The 12,958-nt window shown below is 37.7% G+C and overlaps 1 protein-coding gene across 9 annotated transcripts in view; it reads left to right on the top strand.

Annotated features, from left to right (window-relative positions):
* The window catches only part of LOC127426023 (CSC1-like protein 2), an 86,686-nt gene that overhangs the window by 20,606 nt on the left and 53,122 nt on the right, over positions 1-12,958 (top strand). For 4 of the 9 annotated variants that reach the window (XM_051672465.1, XM_051672464.1, XM_051672458.1 and 1 more), the window contains exons 2-5: positions 707-821; positions 926-1,084; positions 3,874-4,084; positions 8,968-9,047. In XM_051672465.1, coding sequence (XP_051528425.1) covers positions 3,920-4,084; positions 8,968-9,047 — 245 coding nt within the window. In that variant the 5' untranslated portion in view covers positions 707-821; positions 926-1,084; positions 3,874-3,919. The other 5 variants (XM_051672459.1, XM_051672463.1, XM_051672462.1 and 2 more) reach the window with 4 other exon arrangements.

Here is a 12,958-nt window from a genome sequence, read left to right as displayed (position 1 = left end):
GGAGACATGGCGCATGTGGAGGCTTCACGCCATCCAACGCGGCAACCACACTCAACTCACCACGCGCCCCACCGAGAACGAACCACATTATAGCGACCACGAGGGGGTTACCCCATGTGACTCTACTCTCCCTAGCAACCGGGCCAATTTGGTTGCTTAGGAGACCTGGCTGGAGTCACTCAGCACACCTCGGGATTCGAACTAGCGAACTCCAGGGGTGGTAGCCAGCATCTTTACCACTGAGCTACCCAGGCTCATTTCTTAATTGTTCTTAACTCACATTCACTGAATTCTGAATGATAAAGCTTTTATCTGAAGCAGCCTCTGTAATAGTGCATTTTCTTTTTTTTTTTACTTTTGCTGTTGGAGCAAATTGAAACTCAAAAATAATATTTGCTATGATGTCCCATGTGCCTCAATGGTTTACCCTGCTATAATTTACTTCAGTGTTTCAAAACCAGAAATGTGAAAAGGTCCCCTAAGACCAAGAACATGTATTAAGAAAGTAAATAGGGTGAATTTTGATTTCATGTGTAGTTTACAATGCTGTCTAGGTAGGCAGTCACTGTGACTGTACTAGTGTAATAGAACAATCTACCGCAGTGCCACTGCAGCCCGACCTTATCTTTTATATCCCCCCCTCTTTCTCTCTCTCTCGCTCTCTCTCTCTCTCTCTCTCTCTCTCACTATCGCTGGGTCTCATTAGCCGGTCGTGTGCTGTACTCCGGCAGTGCCAGGGGTTGGATTGAGTCTCTACAGCACTGATCCTGTCGCAGATCACTGCAGTCATCCTCTACCGTTGCTGGCACCCAGGCTGTGATGTAACAAAATCAATCTGTTTCTCTTCCTCTCTCATCCTGAGCTCTGATTCAGGCCATGGACATACAGAAGGAGCCACAGTACTGAAACAAGATCTGTTTTTCAGGATTGGTGATCGTGTATGGTCTTACTTTCCCTCCAAACTGGTTCTATGATGGATTGAAGTAACATGGTCAGTTTAGATATTGAGGGCTTGGAGACAAAAGGGTGTAAATGCCACCACGAAACTGCCTCATGAGCCACCTAAAAATCATTGTGCAAAAATGTAAGTGTAATAACGTGATTCAATGAGCCAAGTAAGATCTGAACCAAGTGATTTCGGTCACCTTTTGCCAGTTTTGTGTGTAATATGCATCAGATGAATCATTGACTGGTCCGTGGGCATGCTGTCTGAGGCTGGGACAAGTTTAGTGTGTGTTGTTGGGTAAATCAGTTCATTTCATGAACAGCAGCCCTGCTTTATGTTTGCACCCAAAATCATAAGCACTAGTATCTTCCTATGTTTAATAAAAACCCAAAAAACAAATCCCACACAAAACCAAAATCGAATAAGCACAAACCTCCCTAGTGCTTGCATGAAATCATTTTGAGATTTTTGTGACTTTCGATGCTGTTAATGGTTCTCGAGCATGTGTTCTTCACTTCTAAATCAGCAGCGCATAACGTACAGCGTGACCAGTGTTGTCAGATTACCGAACGAATGACTTTTAAGAGCTGCAAGAAATGGCCCATGTCTGGCTCAAAGTTCCAAGAGCTATACTGTATTGTGTTTACTCAGGCTCATGAGAATGAAATTGGAGTAATTACTGGATAGTCGTTGCAATAATATGACAGTGAGCACGTTTACATGCACATTTTTAGACAGATTATGCTTAATAAGCTGACAACGTGTGTGTGGTCATGTTAATTTATTAAATGGCTTTCTTCGATCGTTGTACGGTCATAAACCGCTTGAGAATAAACCAATCGATACAGGTAGATGTTTGCCCATTACACTGATTTTGAGTTGCATGTAAATACCTTAATTGCCGTTCTTACTGGCTTTTCCAATGTGCGCATGCCTCTTCAAGGTTTGCAGTCAAAAGTAGAGAATAATGAGTTTGTTTCAAATCTTGTGTAAAACGTGGTTTTCTTGCTTTGCCGGATTTTTTAAATAAGCTGATTTTTGGGAGTTATCTCCATATTGGTGTGCGGGCTCAATGTGTTGTTAAAGATACACATTGAGTTTGGTTGTAAGTAGTAGTATTTTTATAAAAATGAATACAATATTTTCTCCCCAATTTGGAATTCCCAATGCGCACCAAGTCCTCGTGGTGGCATAGTGACTCGCCTCAATTCGGGTGGCGGAGGATGAATCTCAGTTGCCTCCGCGTTTGAGACCGTCAATCCACGCATCTTATCATGTGGCTTGTTGAGCGCATTACCGCGGAGACGTAGCACGTGTAGAGACTTCACGCTATTCTCCACGGCATCCACGCACAACTCACTATGTGCCCCACCGAGAGTGAGAACCACATTATAGTGACCACGAGGAGGTTAAACCAACGTGACCCTACCCACCCTAGCAACCGGGCCAATTGGTTGTTTAGGAAGCCTGACTGGATTCACTCAGCACGCCCTGGATTCGAACTCACGACTCCAGGTGTGGTAGTCGACGTCTTTACTTGCTGAGCTACCCAGGCCCACGTGAATAAAATCTCTTAATTAAAATGTCTGTCTAAACACCTTTTGCAAGAATCTGTTTTGTTAAAATATGATCTCATCACTTGGCAACAAACTGCTGAGGGCACTAAATCCAATAAGAATTGCTTATCTCCAAATATTTCTTCCTCAAAAGTAAAAAAAAACAAAAAAATGTTAATTGATCTGTTAAGGAATCTGAACAGTAATTGTTTAATTCCTTACGATTCCCATCCCTGTTTTTTAGATCTAGATAGTGTCCTGGTTTAGTGGTTTTGGAACGGTCTGTATAGATTTCCCCTAGTTCTGCCAAGGTTTTGGCAGTGCTGGGTTGCGGAGGGAACCGCTATCGTTGGCAGGTTGGATTGAGTGGGTGCAAACGGTGGAGAGGAGCTGGCTGCTCATCAAACGGGAGTCTAGTGTTCCATTGCGTCAGAACAGTCGGTATTATATAATCTCCCCAGTATGAGGGAGAAAAGAGAGTGCTGTCATTAAATGGTGACTGGTTTCATCTCCGCTTGTTGCCTCGGTGCTGAGAGACGGATGCTGATTGTCAACTTGAATATTGTTAAAGGGTAGAATAGTTCACCAAATAATATATTGTCATAATTTATTTACCCTCATGCTATTTCAAACCAAAGTACTTAGATATTTTGAAAAATGTTTTCACAGGTCTTTTCATACAGTGACTACTCATTATAACCAAGGCTGTTAAGCTGCTAAAATCACAAATAATATGTGATTCAGTGTCAACCCTACTCCTAAATCTACTGTACCTCAACCGCAGCAGAAGAAAAAGTGAATCTTGTGAAAATTTTGCAGATTAGGGTTAGTTGATAGGTAGAAGTGGTAATATGAACAAAATCTTACAAAACAGTATGAGTTATTTTATATCATGGTAACAATATACTATACACTGCCTGGCCAAAAAAAAAAAAAAAGATAAGATTTAAATAAGCAGATTAAGAGCCTATGATTGGATCATTATTGCAGTGTTTATTATGTTTCAGCTGGCAACAATTATTTTAACCCTAACTGATGCAGTGTAAAGACACTTGTTAGTGAGGCTAATTGGTAATAAATGACTTCAATTTGCTAGGGAGCATAAAGATTGGACTGTGGAGCAATGGAAAAAGGTCATGTGGTCTGATGAGTCCAGATTTACCCTATTCCAAAGCGATGGGCACGTCAGGGTAAGAAGGGAAGCTCATGAAGTGATGTACTCGTCATGCATAGTGCCCACTGTACAAGCCTCTGGAGGCAGTGTTATGATCTGAGGTTGCTTCAGTTAGTCAGGTCGAGGCTCAGCAATCTTATGCGGCAATACAACTGACTACCTGAATGTACTGATAAAATCTGTCTTTATCTCTTCAGGTTCTTCATCAGGATGTTACAGTGATTGTGGAGAGGTCTGATCGTGATGATGGGAATTTTCGGGAACCTGGCCTGTTCGAGTCAGGCCAACTGTTACAGCAACACTTCCAAAGACTACTGCTACTCGGCCCGGATCCGCAGTACCGTGCTGCAGGGTCTGCCGTTCGGAGGAGTTCCCACGGTCCTCGCGCTCGACTTCATGTGCTTCCTGGTAAGTTTAATGCAAACTGTTAAATTTACACATGTGAAACCTTCAAGCACTGCCTAGAAAAAACGACTATACATTTTTCAAATTAGCTGCAAAAAACTGATGATTTAAAACTTTGACTTTATGGATCAACCATTATATACCAGGGCTCAACTGTTTTTTTTCTTTTGAGGTTCTCATTATTCAAATAACAATTTGAGGACGGCCAGACTTTTTTCAGAGTAATTATCACTGTTGTTATTAAGGAGTTATTCAGGTAGTTTTGTTGTTTTTGATGTTGAGATGTTTGACTGCACAATGACAATGCTAAGATAGATCTAAGATAGCATAACAGCTTAACATAAAAAACAAAACTACCTTAATAACTCCTTAATAAAACCCTTAATACTGTGTTTATTAATACAGACTTAAAATTGTATTTTGACTTAAAATTTGTGAGATCCAGTCGTAAAATCCTTGGTCTTTTTTTAAATTAGTATTATTGACTTGTTTTCAAGTAAAAATATCTAAACGTCCTTGCATCAAGATCAATTTACATTAAAAAAGATTGCATTTGTAACAATTCGTACGAGATTGCGAAATCGTAAGATATTGTACGACTTGGAATGACTTTTATTCCTCATAGATACTAACCAATTAACAAACCGATTAGAATGTCAAACCGATACAATACATGCATGAAGTTTAAGTTATACAACACTTTTATTTTAAGGAAATGTTCGTCCATATTTATGTATGCAATACAAATGACTGATTTATGTCAATAACCTGTAATGCTCTTTGCTCTTCTCGTAATAAACCCTGAACCTTTAACAGGTAAAGGTTAAACTAAGGAAAAATCGCAATAACATTGTTTATTGTTTCCGTTTGTTCTGTCTCTATGGAAGTCTTACGTTTTTTTACAATCTTACGATCTTTTATGATTTCGCCATCTCATAGTATTACTATCATTTCTTGAGACCGGCTTGTTTTAAGCTTAAAGCTATAAAAATTTAGTTGGGTTTATACTTAAAACAAGAGAACAAAAAGTCTATTCAGCCGATTCTAACGACCTAATCATACGGTTACTTTGAAACCAGTTTACATTGATCTTCATGTCTCATGTCATTGTTTACTAATGGAACATAAATCAGGATGATGACCTGAGGCCTGTACCATGAAGGTCGCTGAATGAACTTTCAGGATTGGTTTCAGGTTGACCAATTCAGACCAATCCAATCAGGCTTAATTGGTACCATGATGCAGCTCATCAACTTCCTCTGTCAACTCAGACTTCGAGTCTGACTTTAAGATTAGATTACGCACTCGTGCACATGAATGAGGGACGTTTTCAGCGCACAACCAATCGTGTGAGAGAACGCGATTCACTTCTCGCAAGAGACACAGGGGGATTTACCTTTCTGCTGAAAGCAGATGATTATGAAAATAAGAATTTAAATGCATTTGAACTTTGCACAAGACATTGTTTTAAAAATATAAGAAAAAATGAAAATGCATTTACACTGCTCAAGAGTTCAGCATGAAATCATAAAGACTTAAAACACATGATTTACACCGTACAAGGGATAACTTTAAAATGATGAAGCAATTAAAGACATTTGCACAACAAGAAACAGCGGCTGCTACGAGAGCTCAAGAGGACTGCTGCACACTAATACTTAATGTGATAAAAACAATATAAAACAGCTGGCATATGCGTAAGTGAATTCATATATGCACACAATAAGAACACACAGGCTTATTAAATTTATTTAAAATATAAAAGCTTTTGTATTTATTTGAATTGAAAATTGTACATATCATTCAAAACTATTACAAAAAAGTATAGGCTACTGTTGATTACAAAACGAATAGAGACTATAAAGATGAATATTCTCCCCAAGTTTATTTTCCTTTTTTTTTTAAATCTACCAGTTATATCAAAAAGTGTTGTTAGACTATGGAATAAACTACTTTGTAAATATATATGGGATTATCGGAAACCTTAAGAAGTTTTAAAATTCGTAAATTGTCAAAAAGGCTTGGAGGACTAGAATTCCCAAATGTAAAAAATAATCTGAAGTGAAATAAAGGAAGATGGAAATGTATCAAATGTGGGATCAACACATTTAAATCAATACATAATATTTGTATTAACAGTACTTTTAGAAATTGGTTAGAAAAAAAGAAAAATAGTAAAATTAAGTTATAGTTAATTTACAAGAAATTGCTTAAGATCCTGATTTCATGCCCAATAGATTAGATAATACATTGATGTTTTGGGCAGATAGAGGTCTGAAAAGATATCAGCAATTGTTCACTGATAAAGGAATAGCAAAAAAGCTTCCAAATTCACAATTTTTTAAATTATTTACAGGTAAGAAAATATTTATGAATAGAAGTTAAAGTTAAAGAAATAAAAAAGGAAATGCATCTATTAATAAATTATATAATTGATACATACAATACAACTAATCCAATAAAAATGTTAGGAATTTTAAAGAGTGCACTTAGAGATATACAGGTAGGTGGGAGGATGAATTAAAAATGAAAATTAGTCATCAAACCTGGGAAGAAATATCATATATTCCACAATACTCAATCCAGTGTTTGGAGGGAATATGCTTTGGAAGATACAAATGAGATGTTTTATAACACCTGTTATTCAAAGTAAATACAGTAGCTGGTAAAAGGGGATTATTGGAGAAATTGTGGAGGAAAAAAAGGCTCATAACGGTCAAATTCTGTACGAGTGCTCTAAATTAACAGTTTATTGTAATGAAGATTAGACAGGTTAATTTAATATTCAACTGGATGTATAAAAATACATCCAGAAAACCTTATTTTGTCCTTAAGAAATAAAACTGAACAAAATATATTTAGGGTAATTAAGCGGCTTTGAAATGGATTACCAAAAATTGGCATGCAATAATATGTATTTGTTCATTTTATAAAAGACGTATTTTGTGTACTGCTTATATTGCTTATTGCTTATATTATTATAACTTCAAGTAAAATATTGTGTGTTCATCTCGAGTCCGTGAAAGAAAGAAGGGGTTTGAGTGGGATTCACCCCTTTGTATAGCAAACTTGAACTTTTAATATTTTAAAAACATTATTATAATTTTAATTTTTTTTGTCGGTATCATATTAATCCATCTTACTGGCTGTTTTATAGATAGCCTAATATATTATGTTTTATTTTCTAAGATATTTTATGCTATGGCTAAAGAGGGTAAATGAAAAGCAATTAAATTTTATATAAAATACAACACTCTGTCTGCTGAAAATCTACATTCTCAAATAATTTTTCATGGAGTGTCGATTTTGTGGATTTCTAAGATTTTATTTGTAAAGTGACTTGATTGCGTCAGAGATGTCATTTTACTCACAGCTGATTGGTTCAGCATCTGTTAGCGATCTGTACTCCAGAACGAAACCTGCTACGGAGCAGGTTAGCTGTGTAGCGTAAGTTGCTATGGCGATGAACACCACTAAAAGCCGACCAACTTTCATGGCACCTAAAACCTGGGGTTGAGGCAAACTAAACTAAAACTTACCTGGCTAGCCACCGAAACCTGCTTCATAGTACATGCCACTGTGCTCCGAAGGATTGACCCAGTTTCCGGTTGTCTTGGTTGGACCCTTGACCTGTATTTCTGCTGCTGAATAAAACTCACAGTTGCACATCACTGTAAAACACAAGCTGTACGTGACCAAATCGATGTTCTGCCTTTTGAGCTCTGGTCAAAATAAATACGATTGAAAGCTTCAAGCTGTGTAAAAAATGTAAAAATCAAGCGCTACATTTCTGTTCTATCCTCAAATTTAGCTATTTTAGACATCTTTTTTTTCTTTAGTGTGGTAACTGCCCAACACGGTCTCATGACAATTCGTACTAATTCGTACGAGATGGCGAATTCATGCAAAATCAGATTGCGCGAAATCACATACACTTCCCTCATCTTTTTCAAAACCCTAGTATTTCCTTTCTTCCCTTGTACATTTTACAATTAAAAACATGATCCACCATATGGTTAGGTTTAGAGATGGGGTTTGGGTTAGGGATTTTTGTTTCGTTTGTTTTTTTTTGTGAAAATGTTTACGATTATGCGTTTAAAAACCCGACAGTTTCTCAATCTCACAAACGCACGTTTAAAAACCCAGATGTTTCTCTTTCTTATGTGGTACAAAACATGGCGTTTTTGGATGTTTAGGGTCTGGATAAGATGTTGTACTTTAATGTTAGGTTTCGGTTTGCATCAAAATATCTTTTATGTATCACGTTTACAACAGTACAAGGGAATCAAATCGTACAAATTCGTATGACTTTTCCTGAGATTGATTATAAACTGTCATGTTTATTGTTTAAACCTTTTTCATTTGGTTTTCCGTGACAATTAATAAAACATTTGTTTCCAGACACATTTGCTTAAACAGAATATTGGTCAAAGCCCTAAAGTGTGCATTAGTCCATTCTGATTCAGGGCTGCGTTTCCCAAAAGCATCGTAAGCCAAAGAGGATGGTAGAAACCATTGGCGCCAATGGCCTCCATGATCAACTTAAGCTTGCGAAGCTTTTGGGAAACGCAGCTCAGGTTTTTCTAAACCCTAAAACCTAATTAAACTTCTGCAATGACTTCAGCCTAACTGTTCCATTCAGATTAGGTTTTATTATCCCTAATTTCAGTCTTCGGACACGTCCACATGATTCCCTTTTAAAATCGAAACCTCCAAAGCATTTTACATAAAATTTGATTTATTAATAAATGACCCGTAAAGAAGAACAGTTGAAATGTGAAATAATATGTGTTGACGGCATTTAAAAAAATCACATAGATGAATTAAAGCCATAGTTTAGATACATCCGATAACTTTCCTCGTCTTTCTGTCTCTCTCCATCTCAGGTTCTTTTATTTGTTTTTTCCATCTTGCGGAAAGTGGCGTGGGATTATGGCCGTCTAGCTCTGGTGACCGATGCTGACAGGTAAGGACACAACACCGTCACACCTGTTTGATAGACGGGTGTCATTTCAATGTCAACTGCAATGAATGAATCTCTCCTACACATTAGTTTCAGACTGTAATGAACTGCAAATAACCTGTATGCTATCTTCATTGTTTCCTTTGAATATTCTGTGTCTGGTACAGTGATATGTATATGGGTGTAGTTGACAAATGGACAAAAGTTCAGAATAAAAGTGTTATACCACAGGACAGTATAAATTATACCTTTAACAATTAGGTTAACACTGGTTTATTTAAATATTTGTTTTTATTTAAAATGTTATGAATTTTTTTTATTTTATATTTGTATTTTATTTTACTATGTTTTATTTTAGAACTAGTGGTGTAGATTCATTGCACATTTTGTCCCCCATTAATAAGTAATCTCTAGATCTAACAGCTTAAATATCCAGGCACAACTAAATGTACTGAAAAACTTTGACATTCACTGGCATTTCTTGACACTGTTTTGGCAGAAAGGACGTGAATTAAAGAACAATCATCCGACCATCTGTTTCATAAGACCATCTGTTTCTTTAGCTGCTGAGCATATTTGCACTGTGTTCTGCTGCTGCCACATTAAGGCTCTGCATTTCTATTTTCACATCGTTTTCTTTATTTTATTTTCCCCCAAAGATGTGCAGTGAAGACCGAAATGTTCCTGCCTCTTTATATCATGTTTCATTGAATCGATTGTAAATTATTCGCTGCTTATTTTTGTTGCTAGAAATAGATTGATCCACTGTTTTCTTTTTTCAAACCTTATTTAGTTACATTAAGTGCCTTTTAGTTATTTACAGTTGCCGAGCAGTGCCACTACTTCTACACTAATTCAGTTGAAGTGCGGTCACAGGTGTGCGTAACGGGAACAGATGACTCATCCAAAAATAAATTACATCCGGAACTATCCTTTTTATAATGTTTAGAGTTTTTAACTTGGATGTTATATAATGTGAGAGTTATCATTCATTTGTTATGAATACTAGTATCTTTTGGCGCGTTTGTCCATCAGGTACAAATAAAAAGAGAATAATCAAATGTTAAATTGTAAAATGTTTATTTCAGTGTTTTGAGGCATTAGCACACTGTTATTTAATATATAAACTAGGGCTGTCAATCGATTATTAAAATATATAAAATATATATATATTTCATGATGTGCTGATTAATTGCAATTATTTCAACATATCGCATATATAAGCTTATTACAGAATTTACGTACGTTAATGTTTCTAACACATTATTTTTTTACAAAGTAATCACACTAAAGTAAAACGTTAAATCAACAGCCCTAATACACTGATCAGCCACAACATTAAAACCATCGACAGGTGAAGTGAATAACATCGATTATCTCGTTACAATGGCACCTGTCAAGGGGTGGGATATATTAGGCAGCAAGTGAACAGTCAGCTCTTGAATTTCATGTGTTGGAAGCAGGAAAAATTGGCAAGCGTAAGGATCTGAGCGACTTTGACAAGGGCCAAATTGTGATGGCTAGACGACTGGGTCAGAGCATCTCTAAAACGGCAGGTCTTATGGGGTTTTCCCTGTATGCAGTGGTTAGTACCTGCCAAAAGTGGTCCAAGGAAGGACAACCGGTGAACCGACGACAGGATCATGGTTCGCCCAAGGCTCATTGACGTGCGTGGGGAGCGAAGGCTAACCTGTCTGGTCCGATCCCACAGAAGAGCTACTGTAGCACAAATTGCTGAAAAACGTAATGCTGGCCATGATAGAAAGGTGTCAGAACACACAGTGCATTGCAGCTTGCTGCGTATGGGGCTGCGTAGCCGCAGACCGGTCAGAGTGCCCATGATGACCCCTGTCCACCGCCAAAAGCACCTACAATGGGCACGTGAGTGTCAGAACCAGACCATGGAGCAATGGAAGAAGATGGCTTGGTCTGATGAATCACGTTGACTTTCAGATCATGTGGACAGCCGGGTGCGTCATTTACCTGGGGAAGAGGTGGCAGCATGATGCACTATGGGAAGGCAGGCCGGAGGAGGCAGTGTGATGCTCTGGGCAATGTTCTGCTGGAAAACCTTGGGTCCTGGCATTCATGTGCATACCACCTACCTAAAGATTGTTGCAGACCACATACACCCCTTCATGGCAACGGTATTCCCTGATGGCAGTGGCCTCTTTCAGCAGGATAATGCGAACTGCCACACTGCGCAAATTGTTCAGGAATGGTTTGAGGAACATGACAAAGAGTTCAAGGTGTTGACTTGTGGTCTCAATTCCCCAGATCTCAATCCGATTGAGCATCTATGAGATGTGCTGGACCAACAAGTCCGCTCTCCATCTCGCAACTTACAGGACCTAAATGATCTGCTGCTAACATCTTGGTGCCAGATACCACAGGACACCTTCAGAGGTCTTGTAGAGTCCATGCCTCGATGGGTCAGAGCTGTTTTGGCAGCATGAGGGGGACCTACATGATATTAGGCAGGTGGTTTTAATGTTGTGGCTGATTGGTGTATAAACTAATTGTCGAGTATTTTCCTTGATCTTGAAATTGAATTAATTTTACGTGCATGTACTTATTTTGGGTAAATAAAATGCATGCAAGTATTTTAATGTAGGATACACATCCCAAATAAGCTGAGAACTGTTTCTGAATTAGGCTAATTTATAGCTGTTTTATCAGTAAATGAAGAATAAATGGTCAGCTTCACATTGGCCTTCACAGGAGCATGAACAAGAAACTGTTATTCAAAATGGTTTGTGGCTGCAAAAACACATGCTAAATAGAAAATTTTGACTTAACACGAGTAGACCTACATTGACTGCTTTAATCAATACTTTTCATGTTTAGTTTATTGTGGCAGCTGTAATTGTAATCTCGATTATTTGTTCAATAAATTGTGCAGCCCTAATATAAACCGATTTTTCGTTGAATATCCAATAAAACATCTGCATTGGCATATATATATACCATTACCATGACATAAAATTACTCGTACTGTGAAAAAGATTTTGGTCATACCATCCAACCTTGGAATACTTGCTTAGTCATGACATTCACTGTGTCATTTGTTCCCAAAGGCAATTTAAACTTAATGGTGACATTTGGATATTGACTCCAGAGGAAAGAGTCACCTGAATGCAGATTCTGTGTTTCTCAAATGTCATCAACAGTGGCAAGAAAAAGCATCTGAACCCTTTGGAAGTATCTGCTTTTATGTATAAATGGTGTATGCCTTAAAGGTGTAAAATCTAGTTTGATCTAGATCTAAGTTTCAATAGTAAACAAATACAATCTGTTTTAACTAATAACACACAAATGATTGTATTGTTCTTGTATATATTGAATACGTTTTTCAAACATTCACAGTGTAGGTTGGAAAAAGTATGTGAACCCCTAGGCTAATGATATCAACAAAAGCTAATTAGAGTCAGGAGTTGGCAAACCTGGCATCCAATTAATGAAAAGAGATTGGAGGCACACCGCAGAATGCTCAATGAGGTAAACAAGAACCCTAGAGTGACAGATAAAGACTTGAAGGAATCATTGGAACTGGTTAACATCTCCGTTCATGAGTCTACTATACGGAAAACATTAAACAGACATGGTGTCCATGACAGGACATCACGAAGGAAGTTTCCAACAAAAACATTGCTGCGTACCTGAAGTTTGCCAAAGACCACCTTGACACTCCACAACACTACTGGGAAAATGTTTTGTGGACTGATGAAACTAAGGTTGAATTGTTTGGGAAGAACACGCAGAACAACGTATGGCGTAAAAAGGGCATCACATGCCAACATGAAAACATCATCCTTTTGGAGTTGCACAATCTTAGTCCAGACCTTAACCCAATAGAGATGCTGTGAAATGACCTTAAAGTCGTTCACACCAGACATCCTAAGAATATGTCTGAG

This window comes from Myxocyprinus asiaticus, chromosome 35 (assembly GCF_019703515.2).
Source record: "Myxocyprinus asiaticus isolate MX2 ecotype Aquarium Trade chromosome 35, UBuf_Myxa_2, whole genome shotgun sequence".
Lineage (NCBI taxonomy): Eukaryota > Metazoa > Chordata > Actinopteri > Cypriniformes > Catostomidae > Myxocyprinus > Myxocyprinus asiaticus.
This window is presented reverse-complemented; position numbering and strand designations above follow the sequence as displayed.